We start from the raw sequence: 17,513 nt of genomic DNA, 5'->3' as shown, positions 1-17,513 counted from the left end.
GAGCTTACCTTCCTGCTTTCAGTTTTTTACTGAACATTGAGAGCATTAGGGAGAGCAGCTCGTGGGTACATGGCTAAGTGTGCAAGTCGCATATGTAATTGGGGGGGGGGGGCGCCGAACCAAATTCTTGCCCCGGGTGCCAGAAAGCCTAGATACGCCTCTGGTCACACGCAGCGATGTGTGCTGCCCAGCGGGAGACCAATGATAGATTTATGGCCCAGACCAGTAGGCAACAATTAACGATCAGATCAGCCAACTGATCGTTGATTGTTGCTATGTGTCACACGCAACAATGTTGTTCCGACATCACTGCAACATCACCAAACTGGTGACGTTGCAACAATATCGTTCACAATATCGTTGTGTGTAACGGGGCTTTAAGGCAATCACGACACAAAGAGAAAACGGATAACAGAAAGCAACAAACGTACAAACACTCACCAAAGATAGAAAGGTATATAGTGAAGGATAGGAATGTACCAAGCAAATGGGAATAGGACAATGAGGAAAGCGTACACCCAAAAACAGCATGCAACTATCTCCGGTAGCAACAATGGTCTCCTATTCAGTAAACTGTCTCCAAGGAGCTAGGAAGCAAAGCTTTCACTGGCAAGCCAGAAGATCTGGCCAGATCTTATAGGGAGAGGTAATGACAAATATCTATCTTACTGATAGACTCAAAGAACTAAAAAACACAATGCAGAACATTGGCCATAAACATATAAAACCTACAAGAAAAAAAGTGAGCAAAAACCCTGCTGTAACTAAGTAAATAAAAAGCAAAAAGTGCATTTAAATAACACCGAGTTTTTAGTTTTTTTTAATCAAAAATTAGCATAAAAGCCATCCCACCACGACAAGGTAACTATGGTCGGGACAGACCTACACTGTCTAATATTAAAACCTTACCATGTGTCAGTGTTGACGTCAGTGTGTGAATAAGGGCACAACGGTAAAATATTATAACATAATCTCATTAACTGTAAATAATAATAATAATTCTAATTTCTTATTATAAGTGACGACTAATGATCTTTATAACCCATCGGTGTATGTCACATTTCTAAATTTTAGGAAGCCTCACGCCCTTCATTTCGTAACCTTTACTTCATCATTTCAGTTACATCACGGACCTGCGATATAAAAATAATATTACACACTAGAAAGATAAAAATAACATTGCAATGACTTTCACCTTCGAGAGATCCCCTCTGTGTTTCTTTAGGGAGGGGTTTCTGCAAAATAACTTTTCCGACTACATTTCAAAGTTGCAAAACTCCCCTCCCTTTTGGATGACGTCTTTTTTTTTTTTTTTTTTTGCATAATAAGAGTGCATAAGAGCCTGGCTATACTGAGATATTGATGATGATGTCTTCTCCAGAAGGGATGAGTCACTGCGGCCACTCCTTCTGCTTCAGGCTGCTGCTCTCTTTGTGTATAAAAGTTCCTTAGGAAGTTGAGTCTGTCTATTAAACTCAGTGTTCAGCTCCGCCTTGTACATAAGCCTTTGTGAGGCTCAGCCTGAAGTTCAGAGTCCAAGATATCTCCAACAACCATGCAAGTCTATGCTGCCCAAGTCTTGGCCGCTGCCACCTTCTTGGTCCAAGCCATCGCCCAGGATGGAACATCTGCAGCAAGAAGTAAGAGGGATGGGGGGGGGCATTTATTCATCGAGTGCCGAGCAAAAAAGAAAGTTTTGGGTGATTTGAAGCCTTCGATTACTTTCCCTTTTGAGTTTCTAGATACATTACGTTCCTACAAGTCATTAGTGCACGTGCAGAAGATGCTGCATAGGGTGCGAAACGCGTTAGTGTACAGATAATTCATAACTGATACAATGCAGCAAAGTGTTTAGTAATTAGTGCATCATTTCTGCTCCTCCGCTGTGCAAATATGAGAACCCAGCACATTCCTAGGTTGGAATGCTTCACAATACTCAAGGGATAGGGGGAAGGGATAATTGTTTCAAGCCATGGAAATTAAGAAGTTTGCTGCTTTCTGTTTTTTTTATTATTTTTTTATTCTAGCAAGGCTCGGAATATTGTGTAGTTACCATGTAAAAAAAAACTGGGATGAGAAAAAAGAATGGGAACGCAGAGTTTTCCATTGTGGTTTGCATTTTAGGATTTATTCTGAGCATCCGGTGCTTTATACATATGAAGTATGCACGGACCTGAACTACATCACTTATGGACTCCTATCTGAATATTATTTCATATTGATTTTTTTCTCATAAATTCACATGACACCCATAAAAAAAAAAAAATGTTGTCTAGGGGATGCAGTACACACTTATATTGCAGGCAATGCTTCTTGGGAAAAGGGTATGCAAATTAGCTCACATCCAAGGGGGAAGAAAGTTTGCCTTCTATCGCCACCTATTGGAGATAGTCAGACATTGACTTTTTAGGGTAACAATTTAGAATTTGACTCTTTTCTTCCTGGCTAGTTTTTGGGGAAAAAAAAACAATTGTGAAAGGAGATGGGATAATTAGTTCAAGGTATGGAAATGAAAGAGTTTTCCGCTTGTTTCTTTGGATTATTTTCTTTTTTTTTTGCAAGGTCCGGGATTTTGACATGTCGTAGTGATGTAGAAAAATTGGGATGAGATCCAGAAAAGAAAGGAAAAAAGTGTAAAAGTTTTGCTGTATAAGGTTCATTGTGTTTGTGGATTTATGCATTTGGTTGTATTATGTGATGCAAGGGCCTAAAATATACACCCATAGCCTCCTACGGGCCAATCCTCCACCTCCATATTCCTGTTAATCACATTATAGTGGTTTTTTTATCTCATGGATTCATGTGGAATCTCTGAAAAAAAATGTATAAAAAGTTCTGTTTCTGCTGATGGAGTCTTTATTCAGTTTATTCCTTCAGCACAAAAAGAAGTGTGCACCCATGATCGGAAAGTGAGAGCAGTGATGAGTTCGTAATGTGGTTTTGCAGGGTCTAATAATCCACAAATGATGCAGACTAAAAATGACAAACTCAGCTCTGCTGCCTCTGAATCGTTACTTATCCAGAAATGTAAAGGTATTTTCTTCTCCAGGATCTTGCTGGTCCTGTGATAATGTCGAATGCACCGGTCGTTGCACCATAGACCATTATTTACTTTCTGTCTGGGAATGTTTTTGTACTTTGTCCCACATCCCCCTGACAATGTGATGATTTCCTTGCAGATACGAGTGCTTGTCTTCTTCCCATGGATGACGGTCCATGTAAAGCCACGCTACCCCATTATTATTATGACCGCTACACCCAGACGTGCCAGGCGTTCTTGTACGGAGGCTGCGGGGGAAATGCTAACAATTTTGAGACCTTGGAGGATTGCGAAAAAACTTGCTGGAAAATCAAAAGTGAGTTCTACGGTCATGCACCATCAATGCCAGACGTGACCGTCACCCTATAACGCTAGGTGTTATTTCGTAGTTCTGTGCAGAACCCCCCCCACAATTCATGAAGATGTATGTCTTTATTTTTGCTGAACGTCTACTGAAGTTACTCCATAGCTACTTAATGACCTACCTGAAATTTTGGACCTTATTAATTGCAAGGGTGCCACACATGTTCCCTTGATTTTTTAAATGATCCTACGATTTTTCTTTGCATTACGTTGGGTATTCTTCAATGTTTTATTGTTATATAAAAACAATCCTGCATTGAGCTGGGGATTGGACATGATGACCCTTGAGGTTCCTCCCAACTCTAACATTCTATGATGATGTGGGGGTGAACTGGTCTATCACAAGGATAAATGATGGCCTTTTGAAGGAACATTGAGGTCCAACCAAAGCTGAGACAAGAGCAGGTCACTTGAGAATTGTCCTGAGAAGTTCCCTTGATTCGTAAGGTTGGATGCAGCGTAAGTGGGGAGAGCTTCTTCTAGCCTTTTAGTTCCTTGACATGGAAATTATGCCTTAAGTGCCTCCTAAGAAAAATTAGAGAAGACAATGTGCAGAGATGGACTGACTATTAGCCAAAACGATGCCCCTTAAAGGTTGCCATCTTGCCGTTTTTAGATGAGGTCCTTGGTTGATAGATGGGACACTACTGCAAAAGCTTGAAATTATGTTCATTTGTTAAAGGTGGCACACACATTGGATGTATGTTGGTTGGATCCACTAAAAAAACATGTAATGTGTATGGGGATGTCACAACTTGCCTTCAAAGGCAAGGGCTGGGCATGTTGTTTTCTTGGGAGATCACTCTGCTTGCTCTCCTGATTGAGAATACAATAGGGTTGATGAGTGTCCATGTTTATTGGGGTCAGGAAAAGAACTGTCTGCAGAACAAGCATTCTGCTAACAAGTATATAAAGTTTTTGGCCAACTTTTATCAATTCTTTCAACTTTTGATAATTATTTTTGCCCTTCAATACTTTTCCACAGGCTTGCCAACCATTCATGACAGTCCATGACAGTCTGAAATGAGGACTTTTTGCCAACATATTAAATACAAAATATTCAGGTTTAAGTCCGTGATTTTGGGCTGCTTGTCAAGGTCCTAGTTTTAATTCTTTATTCTTTGCATAATTTCCCTTGATGGAGCTTTCTGGCTTAGACAAATCTGTTTCAGATTGCTGGCTATGCTCCCAGAAGCTAAATATGAAGGGAGGGGTATGCGTAGGACCCCATTACTGCCCCTTCCTCCTGTCAGGATTATATAATAACACTTGATACCATTATTGAAAGTGTATTTGGTCTCAACTTCAAAAAACCATTCCTGCTCCTTATAGACCTTACAGGCATTCGTCTGGATCAATTAGCAGCTCTCAAGTATCCATGTATTATCAGGATGGAGTAGATGGGTCATGGGGTAACATTGATTGGTTGTGTTGGGTTTCTTTCAGATGATTCGAGTATGCATGTTAATGAAAAAATTCTTACAATCGACAGCCAAGAATTTAGAAAAAGTGGACCAGTTGGGTAAGGTCTAGAGCGCTGTTTGTGAGCCAACATCATTCTTAAAAAGCTGGAGAATTAATAGTATAGCTAATGGTCAGGGAGCAAAAACTAATATGGAATGGTTGACCAATAGATCATACCCTCAAGGGAGCTGCCACCATATGTCACATTTCTGTTATACGGTCCTACTAAAAATCACAAACATCAAGATACCTCTGAACAGCATCCACGCTTCCCCTTTGTCCTGTCTCACTGATAAGATGAATGTTTTTTTATTACTACTACGGTATTTTACTTCTATTTCGCTCATGATTGATCGGATTTGTCTCTTGTATTGATCTGTAACCTTTTTATTTTACAATTCTAGAAGTCCCGAAAATTTGCAGGATGGAGCCGGAGGAGGGTCGTTGCCGAGCCTTTCTGAAGCGCTATGCCTACAACCTGGTTTCTATGAAGTGTGAAAAGTTTATTTTTAGCGGCTGCTATGGAAATGATAATAATTTCAGGGATGAAGCGTCTTGTCTGGAGACCTGCGCTCCCAAACGAAGTAAGTGATGACATTCAGCGGTGTCCGGCTGCCTCATGACTCACTCATGATTATATAACACGATACAAAGTAACACAGAAAAAAAATCATAAAAATATCACAACCGACAGAATGGTGGAAATATTATCAAATCATCTAAAATTCTGGAAAAAAAAACTGAATTAAAATATAATAAAATGGAAATAATTCATGTAAGTTAAAACAAAGGCAAAATATGACCTAGAAGAAAGTGCAAAATGTGATTGGATAATGTATTTAAAAAAAAATTGTAAAACATTTGTTATATTTCAAATAAGAAGGTGCCATAATAACGCCCCCTGTCATTGGTATGTCGTCCATGAAGAGGGGACTAGAAGAGGGAGAGTCAGGGGCACCGGCAGTCTCACCCAGAAGGGACAAAAGGAAAACAAAAAGTTAAGTCATAAACAGATAATCGAAGGGTTGGAGATATTACTATCATTGTCCTCGTAGAGTTCTATCTAGTTCACTAATCTATCATCTATCTATCTATTATCTAACTATTATCTATCTATCTATGTATCTATTCATTATCTATTATTAGATATCATCCATTATCTATCTATCAATCATCTATTATCTATCTATTATCTATATATCTATTATCTATCTATCGTCGACATATCTATTATCTAACTATTATCTATCTGTCTAGCTATTATGTATCTATCTATCTATCTATCTATTATCTAGCTATTATCTATCTATCATCTATCTATTATCTATCATTATCTATCTATTTCCTATCTATCATCTATGCATCATCTATTATACATCTATCTACCTATTATCTATCTATTATCTATTTATCTGTTATCTATTATCTATCCATTATCTGTCTGTCTATCTATCTATCTATCATCTACCTATCTATTATCTATCTATCTATCTATCTATCTATCATCTATATGTTTATCTATCATCTATCTATTATATATATCTATCCATCTATGTTACATACAGTACATATAACTATAAATTCTAAAGTGCATTAGGATGAAGCAAGGAGTGAGGGATTACTAGTAAAGAAATGGATTGGCTTCTGAGAAAAAAATGTAGTCAGATCAGGGAATGTGGGGATGTGACAGAGCTGTGGGATGTTTTTAGTTCACACTTAAAACTGTATGTTGGAAATTAAGCTTATTGTTCAGGGTAGAGTATGCCAGAGAACTGGTGCAGCTTGAGAAAAGTCTTATGGGAGGTTCAGATTATGGTAGAGGGTTGTTATAGATCGATGACAAAATAACCAAGTGATGTAAATATTCTCGACTGCTTTTCTATATACACTTAAAGGAGCTATGGACGTTATAGACGCAGGACGCCATTATGATCTTGGCAGAGACGGTCCGGCCACGTGTTACATGGAGAGACAATCATTTGATTTGCCTCATGTAATACTCAGTTTACTTGGCGACCATGGCAAGAAAAATAAGTAAATAAAATAGCAACTGGGTGGAAAGAGGAAGGAGAATCAGAAGAAGAACGATGGAACGATCATAGAGGAGAAATCAAACACAAAGTCCGTCCGTCTTAGGCTGGGTTCACATTGCGTTTTGGCAGTCCGTCTAGCGGATTGCGTTACAACGCGGCGTTAATGCGATGTCACGCATCCGTTAGCGCACCCATAGACTGCCATAACCTAGAGCATCGCTAACGCATGTCATCATCGGCATAATCGACCGCAGCCGAGGGTCCGTCACTGCTAGCGCGATCGCATAACACGATCAAAAAAAGGCAGTTGCATTAGTGCAGTCCGTTTAACACATGCGTTGAACGGACTGCCCTAATGCAACGTGAACATAGCCTTAGGGTGTGTGCACACGCTGCGGATTCTGCTGCGGAATTGGCCATTCGGATCTGCTGCAGTTTCTGCTGCGGTGTACAGTACCATTCTAACCTATGGGAATCAAAAACCGCAGTGCACACGCTGCAGATTTTTCCGCGCAGATTTGCTGCGGTTTCTAAACCACAGAAAGAATTGACATGTCAATTCTTTCTGCGGATTCCGCAGCGGTTTACCATCTCCTCCATTGTAGAGGTGATAAACCGCAGGGCAAAACCGCAGAGCAATCTGCAAATAAACAGCAGGTCTTCCGACCTGCAGATTTACCTGCAGATATTACAAAATCCGCGCGGAAAAATCCGCAGCGTGTGCACACAGCCTTAGATGGTAAAACCCTACATTACAGTTGAGGGTTCATTTCATTATTTTTTTATGGGGTCCCAGTTTCTTTTCTGTACCCCGCGGCCTCTGTTGTGCAGTAGATGAACTGTCTTTATTTCTCTGTATCTGAAATCTGTGCTAGATGTGACAATGTAACAACCAACTTCACAATGCTTATGTCCTGCTGTAGACAGAGCAGATGGGGGGAGGCTCCTGCTGCAGCCAGTTACTGGCAATGAGGACATGGGGCAAAATAGGATCAGAGAAAAGCTGGAGAATATGGGAGGGAGTTTTAGACCATGAGTTTTGTTTTTTAGTGTATTTTTATATTTAAAGTAAATCTGTCACCAGGATTTGCCACCTGATCTGAGAGCAGCATAGTGTAGGGACAGACCCTGATTACAGTGATGTGACACTTACTGGGCTGCTTGCTGTAGTTTTGATAGAATCTCCATTTTATCAGAAAGAGTTTATCCTAGAGGACTGGTAAACATGCTGCCAGGAAGTCCTGCCACGCCCCGCCACTGATTGGCAGCTATCTGCCTATGTACAGTATGCACAAAAAGCAGCGGTGTGGGTGGGGTTATACAGAGCTCAGCTTTTAAAAGAATTGGTAGATCTGCAGCAGTGAAAACTGGGATTTTATCAAAACTACAGCAAGTAGCCCAGTAAGTGACACATCACTGGAATCAGGATCTCAATCTCTACATCATGCTGCTCTCAAATGGGATAACAAAAACCTGGTGACTGAGCCCTTTTAATGCTCATTTAAGGGAGCTGGTGTACATTCTCATATACCGGGGTGTTGTAGGAAGGATTGCACCATCTATAGCGCAGAGGAAGGCGTCTGACACAATCACTTTCTCTTTGTTTCCCTTAGATGTCATCACTTTCACTTGTGACATAAGACTTGGTCACACCATTAGTATCATTTATCTTATGTGAGTTGTGTGTGAACAGGACATTAGTCATTCCTCAGTCACTAACCCGAAAAATGAGAAAAAAGATAAGAATCATTGTAGATATGTGTCACTTGAATAATATATAGCAATTGTTAAAGGGACACTCACAAATTTTCAGGATGTTAGAAATAATATTTTCGATTATTCCAACATTATTTATTCACTTTTTATGTTAGTTCTTTTTTTTAATAGGAATGTCTGTATTTAAAATCTCATTGTTATACGCACTCTTGGGGAGATCTGAGTTAACTGTCGGGGGTTCTCATTCTAGAGGAAGGGGAGGTCTTTTTCCCAGAGGACCTGTCTGGTTCTGCTTCTAATGGGAATCATGCAATGCTTCATTTCCCCAGTGATGGCACTGCAGGGGAATGAAACATTTGTTGCTGGGTTCCATCACAAATTCCAGCCGATCACTGAGTTTTCCAGCAAGAGGAAACCTTATGATCATTTTAAACACAGTAGGAAACCCTTCTAAAGTGTATCTATCACCGGATGTCATAAACCAAGCTGGGTACGTTATAGGTGGACCTAATCCTGGTGAGGCTGGTGTACTTACTATGAGCATCCTTGTCCGAATGGCTGTATAATGTTAATATTAAAATAAGCATTTTATGAGTCCTGCAATAAAGTTAGAAAGTTGATGAGTCCAAGTATATTCAGTGTCCGTCCATGTGGAGTGACTGACAGCTGTCCGATCTCCAACCGCACAGCCTGACTGCGAGCTGCAGTTCATGCTGAGCAGTGTGAGATTTCAGCAGCAGCAGGGAGTCTCTGAGGGGCTGTTATTTTGGCTCAGTGGGTCAAGATTTAACAGCAGCGGTAGAGGAGGAACCCTGAGGAGTTGTAAATCAGGCAAAGTAGCTGGAGATACAGCCGCAGAGAGGAGGGACACTGAGGAGCTGTCAATCACACCAGGTTGGTGGAGATTCATCAGCAGCATGGGGAGGAGGAACAGTGATGAGCTGATAATCAGGCAGAGGGTGTGCAGAAATTGTGGATATACTTTCAAAGAGGATTATACTGCAATTATGACATAGGGTTTTTCATGGTGAGTACACCAGCCTCATCAGGTCTAGGACATCTATGTAATAATGAACGCAGAATGTAATGTGAAATCTGGTGACAGATCCACTTAGTGGATTTTTTTTTAACATCAATGACATATAGTGTCACAATTTTAATGCAATTTAAAAAAACAAAAACATTGATTGTTGATTGATTGATAGAAATAGATAAATAGCTGTGAAATGACAGAGAGACTGGGATATAAAGGTGTGAGATAGATAAATAAAAAATATTAGATCGATAGTAGATAGATAATAGCTAGATGATAGATAGATAATAGATAGATAATCGATAATATGTAGGTAGATAATAGATAGATAGATAATAGATAGATAGATAGATAATAGATACAGTTTTGCTCAAAAGTTTACATACCCTGGTGAATTTGGCCTGATAACATGCACAGAAGTTGACAAAGAAGTTGACCCTGATCCAAAGTTCACATACCCCTTTTCTTAATACCATGTATTGCCCCCTCTAACATCAATGACAGCTTGAAGTCTTTTGTGGTAGTTGTGGATGAGGTTCTTTATTTTCTCAGGGGGTAAAGCTACCCACTCTTCTTGGCAAAAAGCCTCCAGTTCCTGTAAATTCCTGGGCTGTCTAGCATGAACTGCAAGCTTGAGATCTCCCCAGAGTGGCTCAATGATACTGAGGTCAGGAGACTGAAATGGCCATTCAGGAGCCTTCACTTTGTTCTACTGTAGCCAATGACCGGTCGACTTGGCCTTGTGTTTTGGATCATTGTCATACGTCCCATGCGCAGCTTCCGGGCTGATGATTGCAAATTTGCCTCTAGTATTTGCTGATAACGTGCTGCATTCATCTTTCCTTCAACTTTGAACAAGTGTCCTGTGCCTTTGTAGCTCACACATCCCCTAAACATCAGCGATCCACCTCCGTGCTTTACAGTAGGAATGGTGTTCCTTTCATCATAGGCCTTGTTGATCTCTCTCCAAATATAACATTTATGGTTGGGCCTAAAAAGTTCAATTTTGGTCTCATCACTCCGAATTACCTTGTTCCAGAAGTTTTGAGGCTTGTTTCTGTGCTGTTTTGCATATTGTAGACGAGATACTTTGTGGCATTTGCGCAGTAATGGCTTTCTTCTGGTGACTCGACCATACAGCCCATTTTTCTTCAAGTGCCTCCTTATTGTGCATCTTGAAACATCCACACCGCTAGTTTTCAGAGAGTCCAGTGTTTCAGCTGATGTTATTTGTGGGTTTTTCTTTGCATCCCGAACAATTTTCCTGGCATTTGTCACAGGTGAGGATGTTACCTTTAGTAGCCATTCAAACCCATTTGTGTGAACTTCTGTGCATGTTATCAGGCCAAAATCACCAGGGGATGTAAACTTTTGATCTGGGTCATTTGGATGTTTTGAGTTGTCATTATGATTTATAAAGAGAATATCCAAGAAGTATCATTTCTCCTTGCGGAGAATGACATGCTAAGCATGTCGAGGTGAGGAGACTTAAAGCCGCAATGCTCCTCTGGGAAATATGCTAATTATGCAAATTGTCTCTTCAGAGAGGAAGAGGACTAGAACTCTAGTGCCACCTATTGGAGGTAGCAATCCTAAAAGTCAATGTTGACCCTTTAACGAGTCTAGTTACATGACTTAGGATAAAAGCCAAGCCAGAATCTCCATTTGCAGACACTGTGTTTCGGGGTACTGCCCCTCATCAGTGCAAAGTGGGAGATCTGGTTTGGCTGTGAGAGAGGCGTCTGACAATTTGCATAATTAGCATATTTCCCAGAGGAACATTGCGGCTTTAAGTCTCCTCACCTCGACATGCTTAGCATGTCATTCTCCGCAAGGAGAAATGATACTTCTTGGATATCGGTCAGACGCCTCTCTCACAGCCAAACCAGATCTCCCACTTTGCACTGATGAGGGGCAGTACCCCGAAACACAGTGTCTGCAAATGGAGATTCTGACTTGGCTTTTATCCTAAGTCATGTAACTAGACTCGTTAAAGGGTCAACATTGACTTTTAGGATTGCTACCTCCAATAGGTGGCACTAGAGTTCTAGTCCTCTTCCTCTCTGAAGAGACAATTTGCATAATTATAAAGAGAAAACACAGTAGTTTGACAATAAATGGCTTCATCCAACCACTAACCATGAGTGGAGGAAGTTTTGGTGTTATCATTCATATTCTCTGAAAAAAGGCCAAGAAAGCAAAAATTCTGCCGGGGTATGTAAACTTTTGAGCACAACTGTCTAATAGATACATAGATAATAATAGATATATAATAGATAGATTATGTCCCTTTCACATACTCGTCTCTTTCTCTATTCGTCTATTATAGCAGCTCTTTGGTTTTGTGTTTATAGATGCTCCCAGCTTCTGCTATAGCCCAAAGGAAGAGGGATCCTGCTCTGCTTCTGTCCCCCGCTATTATTTCAACATTGAATCCAAAGCCTGCGAAGAGTTTACATACACTGGTTGTGGGGGAAACTCCAACAACTTTGTCAGGATTGAAGATTGTAATAAAGTGTGCAAGAAAGGTGTGTGCGGAGATTTCACAAAAATCATCTAACTTAACAAAAAAGTAAAAAAAAAAAAAAGAAAAAAAAAGCAGGACAATTTTTACATAACTTGGTATAATGCAAATGTCAAGATGCGGAAAAATATTCCTAGATAAAATATCATTTTGAGATTTTATAAAGAGAAAAATATAAGGAATTAAAATAAAATGTTCCAATACTAAAAAATTCAATTTATTTGAAATATTTATTGAATTATTTATCTGGAAACCAATTAAAATCTGCCAACTATTAGTAATTAGAAAACAAACAAACAAAATAAAACAATAGTGCAAAAAAAAAAATGCATCCCTTACATGCAGATAAACCAAGTTATTTTTTTAATTTCTTCATTCCCGTCCCAGCACTAAAAAAAGTGTTATATATACTACTGTATATATATATATACTGCTCAAAAAAATAAAGGGAACACTATTCCATTTGCAACAGGCTGTTTGTGTTCCCTTTATTTCTTTGAGCAGTATATGTATGTATATATATGTATACTGTATATACATACGTACATACACACATAGTATGAATATATTTTTTGTATTTTATCAACACTCATATCAGGAATATAGGTATTTAGTAATTTATAAATGTATACATACAGTTGAAACCAGAAGTTTCCATCCGCTATATAAAAAGACACATCTGCATGTTGTTCTCAAAATCTGACATGAAATCAGAATAAATCTTTCCCGTTTTAGGTCAGTTAGGATTACCATAATTATTAGTATTTGCCAAATGCCGGAATAATGAGAGAGAGAGAGAATGTTGAAAGGCATTTTTATTACTTACTGCAAAGTCAATAGTTATCACAATAAGGCCGGGGTCACACTAAGCGACGTAAAATACGGTCCATATTTTACATGCGTAATACGGATGAATGACCCCTAAACAGTGCTCCGTATGTCATCCGTAATCAAGGTGTGGTCGCGTAGTTTTCTCATGTAAGCATCCGTATGGCATCCGTATGGCATCCTTATGGCGAGATTTTCTCACAGGCTTGCAAAATGGACATATAATGGAGCCCTATGGCAGGTTAAAACCCAAAACGAAAGAATAGATATATACACATAAAATACACGTATATATATATTTATATTTTCTAGAGTTCTACATAGCATAATAGCTGCAAAATCAATTGCCGGCTTCTGTAAAATCATTCCCCAACCCGACATGAAATGACACATGGTTACATACAGTAAACCATTTCATTTCATGTTTTTTTTTATGTCTTTCATTAGTAATTAGATGAGGGTTTGTGTGTAAAATTTGGGAGGTGCAGGTGTTAATTTAAGGGGTTAAATCATTGTAAAAGATTGCGTGGGCTCCCGCTGTAATTTGACAACCAGCGAGGTAAAGCAGGTGAGTGAGGGCAGATTTAAATAGCCTTGAAAAGGACCATTGTTTTTTGCCCCCCCCCGGCTACAAAAAGACACCCCAGAAAAGACGCATCTGTAAGATGTGCCTATTCTGGCACTTATCCTCTCTATTCCCATTGCCCTGTAGCAGTGGCGAATGGGTTAATATAACAAAGGGTTATTGTCAACATTCTATTGTAAGGTAACATTAAGCCGATTAATAATGGAGAGGGGTCCATTAGACACCGATCCATTATTAACCCTAGACTATGAAAGGGTTAAAAAGCACAGACATTAATTAAAAAGTATTTTAATGAAATAAAGACACCTAGTTTTTGACAAATTTTTATTCGTGACCCGCAAAAAATATAACATAAAAAATCAACAATATCCTTACCTCTCCGCCGTTCAGTCATGTCCCACGCTGCAATCCATCACAAGGGGTTAAATAGTTTACAATGAGGACCGGTGCTAATGAGACCAGCCTCACTGTAATCTACTACAAAATGAATTGATTCAGCTCTGCGCAGCCTCAATGGCTGCCTGTAGATGAATTAATTACCGTGGGAAAGTTTCTGACTTTTTTCCCACGCTCATTAGTTCACTTCAGGTCAGCCAAGGGACTCCCCGCAGCCTCAGTGACGTCAGGGACATATAAAAAAAAGCATGAAATGAAATGGTTTACTGTATGTAAACCATGTGTCATTTCATGTCAGGTTGGGGAATGATTTTACAGAAGTCAGCAATTGATTTTGCAGCTATTATGCTATGTAGAACTGTAGGAAATATATATATATATGTGTGTGTCTCAATGACATGTGTGTATATATATATATATATATGTATTCTATGTGTCTATATCTATTCTTTCGTTTCTTTATTAAACCTGTCAGTGTGATTTTACTGTATCGCGCACTGAATTGCCGGCTTTTCTAAAGGACACCGGTGCGTATTTCTCGCAAGTCACACGTCTGGTCCGTGTGTAATGCGTTGTTATTGCACACCCATAGACTTGCATTGGCGTACTACGGGCATAGTACGCTGACTAGCGCAGCATGCTGCGATTGGCACGGACCGTAGAATACGGACGAGAAATATACGGCTGATGGGAGCAAACCCATAGAGAATCACTTGTCCGTGTGTAATGCGTGGTTTTTACGCCTCTCACTCGTCCATATTCCTCTCTAGTGTGACCCCGGCCTAATTGTGAGAAGCGTGTGGAAGGAGATCCCAAACATCTAACCGAAGTCATTCAGTTTAAGGGCAATGGTACCAAATAGTAATGAAATGTATGGAAACTTTTGACTTTGGAGTAAGTAATAAAAATGCCTTTAAACATTCTCTCTCTCTCATTATTCCGGCATTCGGCAAATATTAATAATTATGGTAATCTTAATTGGTCTAAAACGGGAAAGGTTTATTCAGATTTCATGTCAGATATTGAGAAAAACCTGCAGATGTGTCTTTTTATATAGTGGATGGAAACTTCTGGTTTTAACTGTGTATATTTGTCTGTTTATTTTATCAAATGACAGATAATTAGATTTTTAGATATTTAGGGCATTAGGTTTGTGTCTGGTGCCAGGATATATGGGCACATCCAACTTGTTGTCATGAAATGTACTTTATTATTTCTTACTTGCGTCATATAAAATTCTACAAATTTGACTAATATTCACCGTACTTGACCCAGCGAGACTTTTGTCTTTAACCCTATAGTTCCAGACCTAAATTCTATAGATTGTAACTATCTTTTATTAATAACTTAGTCAGTGTTCACACATTGTTATATATATAACCTTTGGTCATATGCATGAAAAAAAAAAAAGCCCTGAAAGTCTAAAACAATAAAATAAATCTTCAAACATGAAACAAAAATTGAAAAATTCTTTCCTAATTTTATCAATTATTATTGATTTTTTAGGTAATAAAAAGCCACGGAACAGAAATCGTTTACGCAAGGTGAAGCCACAAATTTGAGTGTCGACAAGGAGAAGATAACACTTTTTTTTTTAAGGTTCACATTAATGCACTTTCTGTCTTTCATGGGATATCCGGCGGAGAAGAGCTTGCTTATTGTCGCGATATTTCTAAAATTGGAAAATTGTACTTCCAATTAATACACTCGTAAGCAGTAAAGTATTTTACTCATTTTTTTTTTTTTACATGACTGTTGGGAGTTTAAGATAAAACCGTAGTATACACTGTGAACTAAAAAGCCAAGTGAATGTTTTTATATGGACTGGTATTTACGAAACGTGCCACTAGGGGGCAGTGTTAATAATGACTTTTCTTGGCTGTTATACGGACTGGTATTTACCACTCGTGCCACTAGGGGGCAGTGTTAATAATGACATTTCTTGGCTGTAATATGGACTGGTATTTACCACACATGCCACTAGGGGGCAGTGTCAATAATGACTTTTCTTGGCTGTAATATGGACTGGTATTTACTACACATGCCACTAGGGGGCAGTGTCAATAATGACTTTTCTTGGCTGAAAAGTAACGGTTCAGCTTCCGAATGGCGCCGCACCGAAGGCCAGGCCTCTAAAACTTTACACGGTTAATTTCCACACTGTGAATGTAATAGTTTAAGATTTCTTATGAGTACGAATTTATCATTGAAAAATAAACAAAAATTTTCAAAAGTTGAAAAATTTTAAGATTTATCCAGAAAGTCCTTATTTGGAATAGTGTAATAACACTTTTACCAAATTCTGGATGGAAAAACAGGGACATAATCTGTGTCCATGTCCAGGACTATTTTTTTTTTTTACTGACTCAAGTATATGGGTTATTATTGACGATAAACCCAAATATAGACTCTAATTTTTTTATTATTATTATTTTTGTACATATTTGTATTTAGTAAAGTGGATAAAAATGCAATATTTCACTTATTTTTTACATAATCAAATGTAATGGCACTTGTTGGTTTTATTTTATTTTTTTAACTCTATATATTTGTACATCTGTATATACACAGTTCACAAAGGGTTAATGCAGAGGATTCAACGATGGATTCACATTGATTGTAATGTTTTGTATGTTTTGTATATTAAATAAATAAATAAAACATTTTCACTGGTGAAATTTGAAGTCTGTGCAGAATTCTCAAGTCCACCATGTTTTAGAGAAAAAATATTTAATTAAAAATTAAGAAACAAACTCCAGTGTGAAACATACAGTAAGTCTGCCAAACATTCCAGGCACAGGCATTGTTAACACTTGTTTCCCTATGTTTGTAAGTGTGATCATCGCTCCCATCATTCCTTTGGATGGCGCTCAGTTGTTACATAAGGCCAAGTGCTCACTGCTGCTCAGTGGTGCCCCCTGCTGGTTAATTCTTTATATAAGATGCCAAGAGGATGAGTAGAAGAAGATGGGTAACAAACAGCAGGAGACCCGAAAATCAACAGCCAGCGAGCGAGCTGGGATAATAGTTGTTCAACCCCATAATTACTGTGCAATTTTACTTTTTTGTGCTCCAGGATCCATAATTCTTTTTTTTTTTGCCAACATACCCAGAATAGGGCTTCATTATTTTTCTGTCCAAAACAATTTGTAATTTTGAATGACGCTATTCACTTTACCATACAATTTACTGCAAACGGGAGAAAAAAATCCAAGTGCAGTAAATGGGAGAAAAAAAACTGCAATACCGTCAAATATCTATCTATCTATCTATCTATCTATCTATCTATCTATCTATCTATCTATCTATCTATCTATCGATCCATCCATCCATTATCTATATATTATCTATCTATCATCTATTCTATCTATCATCTATTATCTATCTATCTATTTATCTATCTATCCATCAATCCATTATCTATATATTATCTATCTATCATCTATTATCTATCTATCCATCCATCCATCCATTATCTATATATTATCTATCATCTATTATCTATCTATCCATCCATCCATTATCTATAT

At 38.5% G+C, this 17,513-nt stretch overlaps 1 protein-coding gene across 3 annotated transcripts; it reads left to right on the top strand.

Moving 5' to 3' along the window:
* The first annotated feature begins 1,393 nt into the window (after nucleotides 1–1,393).
* TFPI2 (tissue factor pathway inhibitor 2) lies at nucleotides 1,394–16,661 on the top strand. Of its 3 annotated transcripts, XM_073582042.1 has the most exons (6): nucleotides 1,394–1,640; nucleotides 3,180–3,356; nucleotides 5,272–5,451; nucleotides 5,748–5,864; nucleotides 12,004–12,177; nucleotides 15,490–16,661. In XM_073582042.1, exons 1-6 carry the CDS (start codon nucleotides 1,556–1,558, stop codon nucleotides 15,543–15,545), a joined length of 789 nt encoding a protein of 262 aa, XP_073438143.1. In that variant the 5' UTR covers nucleotides 1,394–1,555; the 3' UTR covers nucleotides 15,546–16,661. The 3 variants fall into 3 exon arrangements, with proteins under 3 accessions (XP_073438143.1, XP_073438145.1, XP_073438144.1); XM_073582043.1 differs by lacking the exon at nucleotides 5,748–5,864 and having other exon boundaries at nucleotides 1,403–1,640; XM_073582044.1 differs by lacking the exons at nucleotides 5,748–5,864; nucleotides 12,004–12,177 and having other exon boundaries at nucleotides 1,401–1,640.
* Nucleotides 16,662–17,513: the final 852 nt, after the last annotated feature.

The sequence above is a fragment of the Dendrobates tinctorius genome, unplaced genomic scaffold (assembly GCF_039654945.1).
Source record: "Dendrobates tinctorius isolate UK_male_01 unplaced genomic scaffold, ASM3965494v1 ptg000070l, whole genome shotgun sequence".
NCBI classification, from domain to species: domain Eukaryota; kingdom Metazoa; phylum Chordata; class Amphibia; order Anura; family Dendrobatidae; genus Dendrobates; species Dendrobates tinctorius.
Note: the sequence above shows the minus strand (reverse complement) of the source record. Positions and strands in the feature narration are given on the sequence as shown.